Source organism: Copadichromis virginalis, linkage group LG22 (assembly GCF_057382275.1).
Source record: "Copadichromis virginalis isolate Kocher_CV1m ecotype Utaka linkage group LG22, C_Virginalis_male_GT1.1, whole genome shotgun sequence".
Classification (NCBI taxonomy): Eukaryota; Metazoa; Chordata; class Actinopteri; order Cichliformes; family Cichlidae; genus Copadichromis; species Copadichromis virginalis.
In genome coordinates, this window is record NC_140638.1 from 25,140,187 (window position 1) to 25,154,720 (window position 14,534).

At 40.7% G+C, this 14,534-nt stretch overlaps 1 protein-coding gene across 3 annotated transcripts in view; it reads left to right on the forward strand.

Moving 5' to 3' along the window:
• Positions 1-14,534, forward strand: part of trit1 (tRNA isopentenyltransferase 1) — a 48,797-nt gene that overhangs the window by 13,029 nt on the left and 21,234 nt on the right. For 2 of the 3 annotated variants that reach the window (XM_085446074.1, XM_085446073.1), the window contains exon 2: positions 10,750-10,890. The exons of the other annotated variant lie outside the window; for it this stretch is intronic. In XM_085446074.1, the coding sequence (XP_085302200.1) occupies positions 10,750-10,890 (141 nt within the window). The remainder of the gene's footprint in view (positions 1-10,749; positions 10,891-14,534) is intronic. 3 annotated transcript variants of the gene reach the window in all.

Here is a 14,534-nt window from a genome sequence, read left to right on the forward strand (position 1 = left end):
GGACATGCCTTTATAACAGAGACAGCTACAGCATCCTATAAGCAAAAAGTAAGCGTAGCTTTCAGCAACAAATCAGATTGTGGCCACAAGAAGGAAAGGAGAGAGACCGATTTACTTTGGTACATTAACTTATGTCTGTATTTAGCTTCTCCTGATGGAATGCCACAGGTCAAGCCTAACATTAACTGGCATAATGTTAGCTTATGATCCTCTGCTCTTGTTGTTTATTCAGCGCTTGTCTGTTGTTAGGAGACGGGAGGGTCACATGTTTAATGTGCTGACAATATGTAAGTGCAACATTATCTTGATGTTCATGCCCATTTGTTAGAGCCTTAACTTCATTTCAGGAGATGAGGTTTGAGATGAGGAGGAAGAGGATGACGTTTTATCCAGATGCTGGTTGTGCTCTCTCAGGTTTTCACTTCTTTGGTGAAAGATGATAAAACATAGCTATTATCTTTCATATCCAGAATGTGAAGCTGCAGATACAAATTTGTACTATGGTGGTACATAGTGTGTCATACATAGTATGTCATGCCTTTGTGACATACTTTGTATGTGGCCACTCTCTACATAAAACATGATTGGTGGAACAGTGATGTTCATCTCGGCCACTGTATTCAATACAGCAGGCAACATGACAGCTTCCACAAACTGGGGCTCAATCCTGAGTATTTAAATGGATCAATTCTTTATATTTATGAGTAATTACAGAAGCAGGGTTTGATGTCCAGTGCGGCACATTGCTTTTTGATTGCTCTCACTCGCCAGTCAGCAGTCTGGAGTGTTTTCATGTAAGCTTTTTTAGTATTGTTTTATGCTTGCCTCAAACTTTAAGTGAGGTGCTTCCAAAAAAAAGAGAAAAAGAGTGAGCGGAGTCGGGCCATGCTGCACAGTGAAAATTAGACTTTTAACTACCAAGATGAGCTTTATCCATCATTTGCTCCTAAATGGACTCATCTAATTTAGATTAATTCCTGCCACAGAAACAAATTCAGTGGATCCGAGTTGTGCGTTCCCGGGAAATTTGGAAAATGTCTGTATTTTCATTTTTCCGGCAGCTATCATTACAGAGTGAAATTCTAAGAGCACATTATTGAAATGCCAATACTTTACAGTCATTACATCGGTCCAACAGTAGTTTGAAAGGTCTGTTTCATTTCCCTTCACCCTTTTCTTGCTCTTTGTGTGTCTTATTTTGTGTCTCACCGAGTGATTGTGTGTGTTTCTTTATTCTTTCCTCACCCTTCTCTGTTTTCTTTTTGCCCTCTTTCATTTGCCCGTGCGCCTCCCCTTTGCCTTTATGTGGCAGAGGAACAGCTGTCTCGTGCAGGGCATAAGGTTGGCCAGGCAGTCCGGCTGCAGGCTCCGCAGAGCTCGAACACTGAGCTCATTGTCTCACATACAAGCTCGCACACACACTCCCCTGTCCTACTCACACACAAGCCACATGCTCACATCCATTTAAAAGCGAGGCAGGAAGGAGTAGGCAGCTGAACCCACATTAGCTGGGTTTCCATTGAAGTGCATCAGCGTGAATTATGACATCTGAAATTGGCAAAAGCTGAAAGTGAGGAATGCAATATGTGAAACATTTCATCAGCAACTTCTCAGAAAATGCCCTTTACAGTGTGTGCGGGGTGATCTAACACTGGGATGGTTTGGAGTAAAAATCACAGTGATCTCTTTATAAGTAGCTGTAAAGTGTGCATGTGGTCGTTTCTATGAAGATGCTGGACTTCAGTTTAAAACTCCAAAGAGGATTTTCTGGTGTGGTCTTCAGCTGGTGTGAGATGTGACCAGCATTAGCTGCAGGCAAACAATTTGCTCACCTCAAATCTATCCTTTACCTTTTGTCAGCCTTTTGTTTCTCTAACAGCGGCCTCTTCTTTTCTCTCTCCAAGCCAGCTGAGAAAGGAATTTTTTTTCTCCCCACATCATTTCAGATGCTTTCTTAAAGAAGGCGCCCGATTGTGCTAGTCACCCAATCTCAATTTTATTGTGACATCTTCTTCCAGTTTCCTCCAGAAGACGTGTAAACACCAGAGGTGTGGACTCGAGTCACATGACTTGGACTCGAGTCAGACTCGAGTCATTAATTTTATGACTTTAGACTTGACTTGAAAAAATGTTCTAAGACTTGTGACTTGACTTGGACTTTTACACCAATGACTTGGGACTTGAATTGGACTTGAACCGGTTTACTTGAAAAGACTTGATATTTTACCCCAAATATAAAATTTAACATGCATATTATATGGAGATTGAAAATGTGACGTCATTCACGGGTAGAACCGCAAAGGATTCTGGGAACTCGTGGCAAGCGGTACTAGCGCACGCAGGCTTTCAATTAAAATCAGTCACACAGCGATAAAAAGAAACACAAAAATGTCAAGAAGCTGTTGTATTATTAACTGCAATAGCCGGTCGCATGACAGCCACGGGAAGCCGACGGGTAAAGAGATCGGTTGTTATCGGATTACGTCGTTGAAGAGAAATTGTTCGAGCCATGTTTCCGAAGTAACAAAGAGGCGACTGGATTGCAGCCATTCAAAGATCAAATATAACGTCCTAGAACACTCCAGCTCACAGGTTAGTCTGCTCCAAGCATTTACACAAAGGTCAGTCTGCTGTTGTAGTTAATGCGTCATTTTTCTTAACATAATTGGTGATATAGGTTACAAGCAAGTCTGGCGCTGAACAGAAATTGTCGCGCTATGCTCCTTTATTTATTGTGCATAAATAGTAAATTGTCCTGACACAATATTGCGTTTCGCCTCTGTTATTATGGTACATTGACAAAAACATATACTTTTATTCACAGGATAAAACAGGTTTTTTGTATCACTAATTGCCCAGTACGATTACAGCATACAATATTATTGTCACTGCTACATTTCTGTGATGCTACCAGAAATTATTTCCACTACTAATTAATTACCGTTGAGCTCAAAGGTTATATTAATAAACGGTTAACGAATGTGTATTTATGAAGACGATTTGTGAGACTGGTAAACTTATGATACGTACGATGGTCTTTCGTTCTACACGGTGCATTTCAAGGTCCTGCACCCATCCGTCGGTAAACTGTACCTGGGCTTGTTGCAGTGACCGGAAGTTACTAAACTTCATGAGTGTATGCACTCACTCCAAGAACCGTATAATTATAAATATGCATATAAATATGCTAAGATGAGATAGCTGACTTCATCTAACTAGCAAATGTTTTCCAGGCTACGTTGGTGATACAGTTTTTTTTAATGTGTATGATATTTTTGTCATGCGATTTTAAAGCTGGTCCTACAACCGCATCCAAGAATAACATGCAGCGTATCTCAGAACTGTTGGTGAAAATTATTCTTGGAGCTAAGTTTAATTGAGCTGCATTTTAAAGAGGTGCAATTTCACAATTTGTGTATATTTTCTAAGTTCACTATTTTGTATGTGTTGAGAAAAACACAGATTTTAAAATTACATGGTCTAATATTTACATTTAGCATAACTGCAACATTATTTTTTCGTTGTTTTTTTTAAAGACTCGAAAGGACTTGAAATTCAAAGTTTCAGACTTGTGACTTGACTCGGACTTTTACACCAGTGACTTGAGACTCGACTCTGACTTGCCTGACATTACTTGAGACTTGAGGATAAAGACTTGAGACTTACTTGAGACTTGCAAAACAATGACTTGGTCCCACCTCTGGTAAACACGATTAAGCGTGTTGATTTTTATCTTTGATTCCTTTATGACTCTGAGCTTGAGCATCGCTCCAATTTGTAGTTCATTTCCACCGCCTCGACTGGAAGTCTTAATTTATTTCTGATTTTATTTCCTCTCATTTGCAGCTCCCCCTCAAATTGTTTTTCCTTCTGTTCATATCTTCCATTCAAGCAGTTCTTTTCTCTTTTTTCTTGTTTACACTTCTACACGTCTGCCAGCTCTTGCTCTCTGGGTGTCTTTGTCCTCTTTAAGGCGAAATTAGAATCATCACCTGCTTTTGAATGAATGAATGGCACAAACTCACTTCATACATACATATATATTCATTCATATATATATATATATATATATATATATATATATATATATATATATTAGGGGTGCAACGATACACAAAATTCACGGTTCGGTTCGATACTTTGGTGTCACAGCTCGATATTTTTTCGATACAAAAATGTTCATGCTTTTTTAATTTGTCATTTATTAAAATTATAAATATATATTTTAACTCAAAAGTACAGTTTTTAAATTTAATGTTGCTGAAACAACAAAATTTTAAACAATTAAATAAATCTATCTGATCGAGAAATCACTCATCTTTGGAAAAGAGAGTTTATTACAGAGAAATGGCTCTTTCCAAAATAAAAGCTATACTATACGCTTCTTCTGGGCTATATTCTCAGCAGCATATTAAACATATCAGGTCCCCATAAGGAGAATCATGTGCTAACGGCTGTCTAAATGACTCGGGTAAAGTTTGTAGCATGCATGCTTGTTGTTTTTGTCTGCTTCCACTTGTCTTTGCACTAGGATGATGTTGGCAATGTGCAGTCATATTCATTTTGTTCCCACTAGTGCTGTCAGCGTTAATCTGAAATGACGTTAACGCCACAACACGGCAAATCTCCGTTAACGAGCTACCGCCGATCGCCCCATGCGTGGGGCTGGACGGCCAACACGTTAACGAGCTAACTGCGCTAACGCAGTAGTTCCCACCCATGTAATTGAGCATTGCGTGGCACATCCAACATACTGTTTTACCTTTGTCCATGACGTGCTTACCTTCAGGGTCATACTTCACATGAAGACCAAAATAGTTCCAAAGGCCAGATCTGAATGAGGGTGGGGGAGGTTCAATTTGCCATGTTGCAACGAGCTTAACTTCTGTCTTGCTAGCTTGTGCTGCGCTCAGTGGATCTGCGCTCACAGTGCAGCCTAGGCGGAGTAGTCGAACGCAGATCCACTGAGCGCTCAACACAGACAGCATCGTCAGAATAAAAGTTGATAAAATAAATTAAACTTTGTATTGTATTGTGATGTTAGTTAAAGCAGGGGGGGATGCTAAATTAACCATACAGAGCTGTTTCAAAGTTGTCTTTGGTTTTTTCACCATGTGACTAACAAAGTTGTGTTAATATGCTAGGTGGGGTGGCTCAAAATGAGACACACAGCCATCCCTGTATGTCTTTCTCTATAATTCTATCTACTATACACACAGAGAAATACCAGCTGTCTCTCTGAGCATCTATCGGTCTTTCTTTCACCATTCATGCTGCCATCCTTCTAACCATCATCCTGTCTCCTCTCGGTACAATCTGTGTGAGAGTGTCTGTCAGAGACAGAGCAGGAAGGCTGCTGGTAGATAATGTGTGCAAATTTGTGAGGGAGCATCCTGTTCTCTGTAACAAGTACACAGCGCTGTTCTGTCTCCTCTTCTGCCCGTTCATCTCCTTTCATCTCTCTAAAGCTGTTGTCCTTCCAAAAAAAGAGAAACCCCTTTAAATCTTCATCCTCCTTGATTTGCTCTTCATATCCTTCATCCATCTATCCATCCATCCTTCCATCCGTTCTTGCATCCAACTCTCGCTTGGCTGAGGGTGGTGTCGTGCAGAGAAGCCGTAAATAATTTATCTGCCTTGGTTGTTCTGCCCTGCACTGCTCCCCTCTTTTGGATGAAGAACATTTTGAGAGTAACACGCAATCCACACAGGCTCTGACAGAGGATTTGATCAATAGCCTGCACAGCTCTATTGATTAACACGTGTAGTGTATGTCAAATTATAAACAGTTGTATTTTGTTGCTGACTTTGAATGCTACAGGAATACAAAAAGATGCTTAGTAGCAATGTCAGGCAGGTTTCAAGAGGATGTGGGCAAGGCGTGCACCACAAAATACTTCCTAAAAAGAAAAACAACTTTGAGATATTACAAAACAGCAATCTTTGGTTTGTGCTGACTTAATCATTCTGAGCTTAATCTGACTGGGTGAAAATCACAATATAAGACGAGTAGATTTGGAATATTTTACCCCAAATTAATGCAGAACGATTGGAAGCAGCATCATGCAATAAGCTAGTTATTGAGACACGCTCATGAATACAGCTTACAGATGCAGTTAAATGGAAACAGAAACAGCCCCAAAACTCTAAAAATTGCAAAGGTAAGGAAGTTAGAATGTAGTTGTTTCACTTCTTTATTTCTACCTTATTTAATGAGTGTGTCCAGTTACAAGAACTCGAGAACATTTGTAATGTGTAGGGTTTTTTGTTTTTTTTAACTTGTTTACACTTTGCCTGATTCTTGCTTGGTTCCCTCTGGTGGGCAAACTGTGGCGTGCCAACACTCAAAACTTGGATTGGGGGTGTTTCTCCCATCTCTTCTTTACTTTTTAAATTTTGGTTTATCGGTTGTTATAAATCCAGACACTGATACATCGGAAAACGGCTAATATGTATTTGGGGCGACCGTGGCTCAGGGGGGTTGGGAATCGCATCTGTAACCGGAAGGTCGCCGGTTCGATCCCTGGGCTCTCTGTCCTGGTCGTCGTACTGGTGTTGGCCAGAGGGGCCGATGGCGCGATATGGCAGCCTCGCTTCTGTCAGTCTGCCCCAGGGCAGCTGTGGCTACAACTGTAGCTGCCTCCACCAGTGTGTGATTGTGAGAGTGAATGAATAGTGGTATTGTAAAGCGCTTTGGGTGCCTTGAAAAGCGCTATATAAATCCAATCCATTATTATTATTATTATTATTATTATTATTATTATAATATTGTCTCACCAATAAATCGGTGTGGTTATCAGGAAGGAATAGCTTTGGGGAAAAATGGTATTCCGACCCTATAGCAGATTTCCAAAGACTTTAAGATGTGGTTGCCTAACACACATTGGAGATGTTCAGATACTCAGAGTTGGCTTTGCCTTTACGTTGCCACACGTTGGTATACCAGTAGTGGTGTATATGTCTGCTGATGATGAACAGTACATATATGGCAAACAAGCTTTCACGTAAGACAGAGGCAGTGGTGGCTAATATCATTCCTCCCACACGCCATCACCACTTTATCATATAAATACAGCCCTGAGGCCATGTTCTGCACAGCATCTGTGTGTAGTCTACTGTCATCCATTCAGAGTATGTGATTGTAGCTCAGAAAGTGAATCCCCCTGAAGATGCCAGGAAAACTTTGTGAAACCCTTTCAAGTCAAAAATTACCAGTGGACCTAAATCCTGTCCACATAAAACCAGAAGGCTGAGTTCAAAAAATATATATATAAATAAAATCTTGGTGAAACACACTATTATTCAGTATTTCAGCATAGGAAAATGCAGCCTTTAATCAAAGCAGACAGCCAGCTATTAAGACTAAAGCACCCTCCCAAATGGACACACAAGTGTTATTTGTTTAGCATGAATGGACAAATGGATAAAGTCACTCTTTACGTTCACTTGGGAGCAGTTTTTTCCTGCCGTGAAAAATGATGAACGTTACAAAACCAAAGATTCGCTGTTGAACGAGTCGGAGTAGTAAGAAAAAGAGAAAAGAGAAGAAAAGATGAGACAGCTCAGAAGTATAGGAAACTTATGTGAAAAGTCAATGTATCTTTCAAGAGTTCATCAATCATCCATACACCAGCCTATGCATTCTTTATTCCTTTTTCTTCTCTTTCCCCTCTGCTTTAGAGGGAATATCTGCCCTGATCACCCCAAGTTTACCTTCCAGTGGCAGTCAAGGAGTACTCTTTGTCCCACCAAGCACTCCTGAATGCAATTTGTGGTCCATCTGCGTTCAGGTTTTTGTTGGGACAGCGTGCAGAAAGGGGGTTTTCACCCTCCACAAACGTGCTACCGTGTAGTCGTCCAAAATTCCAACCACATGTTGTTGGATGCAGATGGCCTATGCATTGGTTGAATGCTGGTTGTGTGATAAGTAGGTCGTAATAAAGAAGGGGCGCGCCAGCGGCATTCATCGGGGACCAGAGAAGCATTAAAAAAATCATCAAATATCAAAAATGAAAAGCAAAAACAGTGGCCGCAGTAGACGCTTTATTGTTTTTGACATTCGGTTTAACTTTAGCTGTTTGTAAGCTAGACCGGTTGTCAGATGTTTTTGCCACTGCCCCAATCTGACAACAAATACTCGCTGCAGGTAGATGCCGAATGCCTTCCCCGTAATTCTACTCAAGCGTAAAGGAGGTCATGTACGCCCACTGTGAATGACCATCATTCAACAGAGATTGTCGAGCACCAGCTATCACCCACCTATAGCGCAGTCTTGAGATTCCTTTCCAGGTGCATGAAGATAATGGTGGGGTGTGTGATGGTGAGGTTGGGCAGCGTTAGCGTTTAACACCTTGGCCCCCAGGACGACCTCCAAGGAGACAACCACACTAGGGGTTAAGTACCTGGGACTTCAGGTTCCATCAGTTGTTTTGGAGCTCAAGAAACTCTTTGGATAATAAGAGGTTAAACATCTTCTCTAACCTGAAGGTTGCTCTTTTCAAGGACTCAGACTACCATGACCTAGATGACTGAGAACCTAAATGGACATTAGCTCAATTGAAAACCCATTAAAATGACATTTTTAACCGTGTCTGGGCTTGCAGCACAGTCAGCCAGGACAGGACAAATTTTCTTCACTTAAAGTAATTCTCCAAGAAAACTTTAAAATGTTAAATACTATTAGACCTGACAACTCTCTAACGAACAGCAAACCAAACTGCATCATTCAGGAGCTCCAACTCTGCTGAACGATAAATATCATGAGTTACTTTTCTTTCAGGGCATTTTATGACTTGATCCGGTTGTAATGATCTCTTGATCTTTTGTCTCTTTTTTGTGTCTGATTATTACCGAGCTTAATGATACACTCCAATTTCCCTCCCACTTGTGCAATGGATGAATTCAAGTTTCTTTGTTTCCTTATTCTGTGATCCAGAAAATATTAGATATTATGTCATCAAATGACTTCTGTAACTGAACTGTAATTGCAAATGGGGGGAAATAATTGGTTTGTACAAACATATGTGAAGGTGAACATATTCAGTGCAAATTAAAAACATCTCAGTTCATGTAAAAAGTAACTGCAGATGGAGTGCACATGAACACCGAAAGGGAGCGCATCAGCTTTTGATGTGTGTGATCATCTCAGACATTTTAATGCTGGAGAAAACGACTTTGAAGTTTAAAAGGCTGAACACAGCTTCTAACAAGAGAAGCCTAGCAAGAAATGTGCTCTGTATCCCAAGATATCCCTTTCTAAAACTCTCAACTCTGTTCGAGTGTGAAAATCATAACGGACAACTGTGTGACACCCAGCTGTCACATTCCAAGAGGGAGCTCCATCGCTGGGTGATGTAAAGCTGACGGGAGATGCGTGTCATAATTTGCAGGGATGGCCAGAGCAATTTGACATGGAAGACGGACAGCACTCATCCTTCCTTTCCCTTAATAGCTCTGTGACCAGCTTCTGACATTGAAAGACACACGCACAGTCTCATACTAGCCCAGATTTCAATCCCCGACCCTATTTGTTTTATAGAAGCTATTTTTGCTGTGTTGCCCTGGGTTTTATAATTTCTCAGATTGAGAACATTCAATAAACATGCGGTCTTACAGCACATAATATAGCCTGAAATACTGTTTTCAGCATGCTCTATGTAACTTTTACATAACACACCCTTTTATTGTAAATGTCTGACTAGATTGTAAAGTAACTTTAAAAAAAAGAGAAACCTTTCCAGACTCTCACTGTGACTTCTGACACCCTGTGGACTAATTTCTGTGGGAGAGACTTTGGCTGTGGTGATGTGGTGCTTTTCAGTGCTTTGCCTCATTGCCTTTCTCCTGCTCCTTAAGTCAGCTGTGACCAATGCTAGCAAATGTTAGCTTTGAAATGGAGTCCACTAATTACCAACTGGTACCCAATGCAGACCATAACACAAACTCCAAATTAGGAGAAGACCCCCCCCCACCAAACACTTATGCGTCATGTACTATTTTGCTAATTATGTTAGCGGGCAAGCAGGCTAAAGTTAGCCAGCTAGTTGCTGCATTGGTTATCAAGCAATTTCTTAGCATTAGGAGTTATTACCTAGGGTTTTTAAACATAATACTACTCTGTAATTACGTGAAACTATTCGACCATATTCAAAAATAGTCTTTCACCCCAAGCTACCCTCAAATGTCTTTTTTGCACTAGGTCAGATATAAAATCAGAGTTACATTTATTGCTCAACAAGGATGCTGTCAGCTGGCTAGCTGTAACTTAGCTAGACAGCAAGTATCTGAAATGGGTACCTTCATGAAGAACAAAAGTATGTTTTCTATCTAATGAATGTAGAAAAGTTTGTCTTTTTATAGAGTCGTTGTCTCCAACAATGAAAGCAAACTTGGTAGCAAAGTGGTTTACAGCAGCGGTCCCCAACCTTTTTTTGCACCACGGACCAGTTTATGTCCAACAATATTTTCACAGACCGGCCTTTAGGGTGTCGCTGATAAATACAACAAAATAAAACCAGTACCGGTACCCAAAAAAAGAAGCTTTATTCATAGGGGCAATCGTGGCTCAAGAGTTGGGAGTTCGCCTTGTAATCGGAAGGTTGCTGGTTTGAGCCCAGGAACTTTAACTTCCCCTTTTGAATTATCCTGTAATAGCTCCTGTAATGGTTTTTGTAATGGCTAATTATTTATATTTTTATTTTATGTGGTAGTTTTTCCTGCCTGTTGATTCCTTTCTTTGTGTGCCTTCAGGTGTACCAGGGCCTGGACATTGTCACTAATAAGGTGACAGCTGAGGAGCGCAACCAATGCACACATCACATGATCGGCTTTGTGGACCCATTAGTGAGCACCTACACGGTGGTAGACTTCAGGAACAAAGCGGTGGCACTGATATCCTTTTTGGAGCCATGTGAAAGCATGGGAGCAGTGTTTTCCATAACACCTCTTACCGCATGTTACAACAATGCCCCACCCCAATTATCAAGTACCGGTAGTAACTGCAGAGAAAGAACTGATTTCACTCTTAGTAATTGATTTTTGCAAGTGTGCACGCATCCTTGTTTTGTCATTGTGTCTTGCTGCAGATGTCGCAGTGAAGATGAAAAGCGAGAGATCTCTAGAGACTGTATTTATAGAGGAGTCTCTGTGGTAAATCTACACACGGTCTGGGCAGTCACACCCTCCTGCAGACACTGGCCGTCACACAGATGTGGAGAGAGGAGGCGATAACTAGAGAGAGGGTATTAATAGATCAGGATGGGGTGCACGCACACACACAGACACTCGCTTTTCTCTCTCTCACCCTCACCAGCGCAGCGAGGGGATGCGGTAGCTCCAAGAATAGGCTCAGTGCACCGCGAGCCTGCTGGTGGGAAAGAGGGAGAAACGGGAAGAGATGAATACAGATTAGTAGAGGTGGAGGATTTTAACTGAAAATCAGGAAAAAGAGGAAGGAGTGTGCAAGATGGTTAAGACGCCTAATGGGTGTAATGACTCTTCATCAGCCATCAAGCCTTCTCTCTACATGCCGTTCACATAAACTCTCTCCTTCTGGACCTCCTCCTCTGTGGCTCTGTTTGCTCAGTTTTCCATCCCTCTTTCTGTTTTCTCCTCCCTTAATTTTCCTCGCTGTTTGCCGGCAGTCGCCCTCACTCCTCTGCAAGTGATGAGTGACGATGGCTGATGGGCCTTTATCTTGTTTGGTCGGGTATTTATTTAATCATCCCAGAGTGGAGAAAGTAGGCGACCAGAGGGAGGGAGGAGGGGAGAGAAGGCAAGGTGCAAGATGAGAGAAGATGCGACAGAAAAAGAGGGAGAAGGAATAAGGTGTGGCACACAGGCTCTGTCTGTGTGACCTGCAGGTTTTTTTGAAAGGGGACCTGTTATGCTTTTCTATTTTACAATTACAATTACAAAAGAGGTGGGACGAATTTAAATAAAAACAGAATGCAATGATCCTCTTCGCCTCAGTCCATTTTAAACAAGCTTTGCCCCAAAGAAGATGATGATGGTGCAGGATCATGTTCACATGCGGTTTCTTCTTTGCACGATGGAGCTTTAACCTGCAGTTGTGGATAGCACAGTGAGCTGTGTTCACAGTGACAGTGAGTCACTGAGCCTATGCAGTGATTTCCAGGACAGATTCATGCCGATTTTTTTACGCAGCATCACCTGAAGGCCTGCAGATCACAGGCATCCAATGTATTTATTTATTTAGTTAGTTTGGCCTTGACCCTTGCTCACAGAGACTTCTCCAGATTCTCATAATGTTTTGATGATTTTGTGCAAGGTAAATGAGATATACAATGTCACAATTTTACATTGAGGATTATTATTCTGAAATTATTCCACAATTTGTAAATAATCTTGTTACTTCTGCCTCTCTAAAACAGTCATTTTACACCCAATCATGTTACGGACCTGTTGCCAATTAACCTCTTACGTTCCAAAGTATTCCTCCAGCCTTTTGTTGCCCAAGTGGTGGAAATTAAAGGAGACACTATAATTCTGATTAAGCTGAACTAAATTGCTAATATTAAGTTTACACCTCTGACATTTGTTTCAAAGCTGTCTACTTTTTGGTCTTTCAAAAGTTTCAGGTTGCCCAGGTGGAAGCATTTCTATTGCTTATATTTTCTCCACAACAGTCTGAAATACATTCGGCAGACCATAAATAGTCTTAAGCCGGGGGTCAGGAGGTGTAATGGGTCATGACATGAGAGGCCTACTGGGGTAAGAAAGACCAGAATCAAAGTTCTGCAACACAGATTTTAAATTCTTTCCGAGACATAACCATATTTTTTGCTTTTTTTTTTTTTCCTTATTGGAAAGCTCCACATCTTTAGGCTGAGGACATTTATTCAAATGACACAGTACAAGAAGTTTAAAGCTGACATAGCCAGATTTCACACTCCAGATGTCAGGAGAATCGTCCAGGCCTGGAGCGTGCAGGAGACAGGAAACCTGAGCCCAGTTGCTTTCTCTGAATTTACTGGACTATTACCTGCACTGTTCCTTCATGGGGGCAATTGGACATCAAATTGGGCACGACCTTTGTACTCAGGAGCTGGCTGATTTAAGAGTATTTTGTGTTGAGCTAAGACACCAGATTGTTTGATTCTCACATAAACCTCCTCTGAATAATGGCTACAAATGTTCAGAGTCAAAATAGCAACATAGATACAAGTCAGGTTTTTATTCAGATTTGTTGTCAATATTAACCATAAAAATCAGTGCTGTCAATAGATTAAAAAAAATGAACTACTATCGCACAATTTTCTGTAATTAATCGCAATTATTTGATCAATAGCCTGACTGCAATTACATTTTTTCAACTTTATATTTAAGCTTGTAACTGACATTTATGCAATATAATGAAGTAAATGCAGAAACAACACAGAGGATGTATGCTTAAATTCAAAGAGAATTTCAATAGTTTTCTTCAGTCTTTTAGCACAGGTTCTCTCCTCTGAAATACAACTTTTTAGAAAGTTTAAGTATTCACTAATATATAATATATATTAGTGCTCTCAAACAATTAAAATGTTTAATCAAATTCATCACAGGGTTACTGTGGATTAATTTTGATTAATCACGATTAAATATCATTCATTTTTATTCTACATTAATCATTTTGCATGAGCAAACAGACTGGAGAAAAAAGGGAAAATATACGCACTTAACATGAATGTTCAAGATTTTCAATAAACATGTTAACAAAAAACTCTGTAGACATTTATCCTCTCTCTCCGTCACTCTTGGAGAGGCACTTCATGTCCTTGAAACAAGGAACCAAATCTATGTAAAGCTCGTGTTCTTAACTACATTAACAGGTCTGCAGTTTGGTGCAATCCACTTGGTAACTGTGTCAGTCAATATGTCCGAGGTAGACTAATGAGCCCCCGAAGCTCCGTGAGTGGTTTGTCGCAAGCTGGGTGACACGTTAGCCAAAGTGCTAGCAGCATCCCCGACTAACGTGTGCTTCGCGTTAATGTGATATTTTAAGCTGGAAGTGTTCGGTAAAAAGAAAATTCCTTCTTGCACAATGTGCATAATACTTTATGTCGGTCGACTGTTCCGTCTTGTTAGTCTGTTAATACTCAAATTTCCCATCGAGGGGGCCAGTGTGCGTTTATCATCTACCAGACCCTGTGCACGAGAAAATGCTAATTTCCTGGTTTGAGACCGGATGTGGGGTTGTGCATTTCCGGTAGCTTTACTTTGCAGTCAATCGCTACTGCGAAGATTTACTCCAAAATCATGTCCAAAACTCAAAAACAGAAAGATCGCGTTAAGTTACAAAGAGCAGAAGGTGGGAACACTCACTGCTGTTGTGTCATGAAAAAAATCTAATGATCAATTTTGACGTTTAAAGAGTTTAGATCGATCAGTTGTTTACGTCACTCAACACAAGCAGAACTGCATCACTGCATGCAGAAGACACATCGTCCACATTCAGAAGCACATCTCTGTATAGTGACTGGTCTTATGATTTAAACAGGCAAATGTTCAGCATTCAAACTACAGGTGAAGAA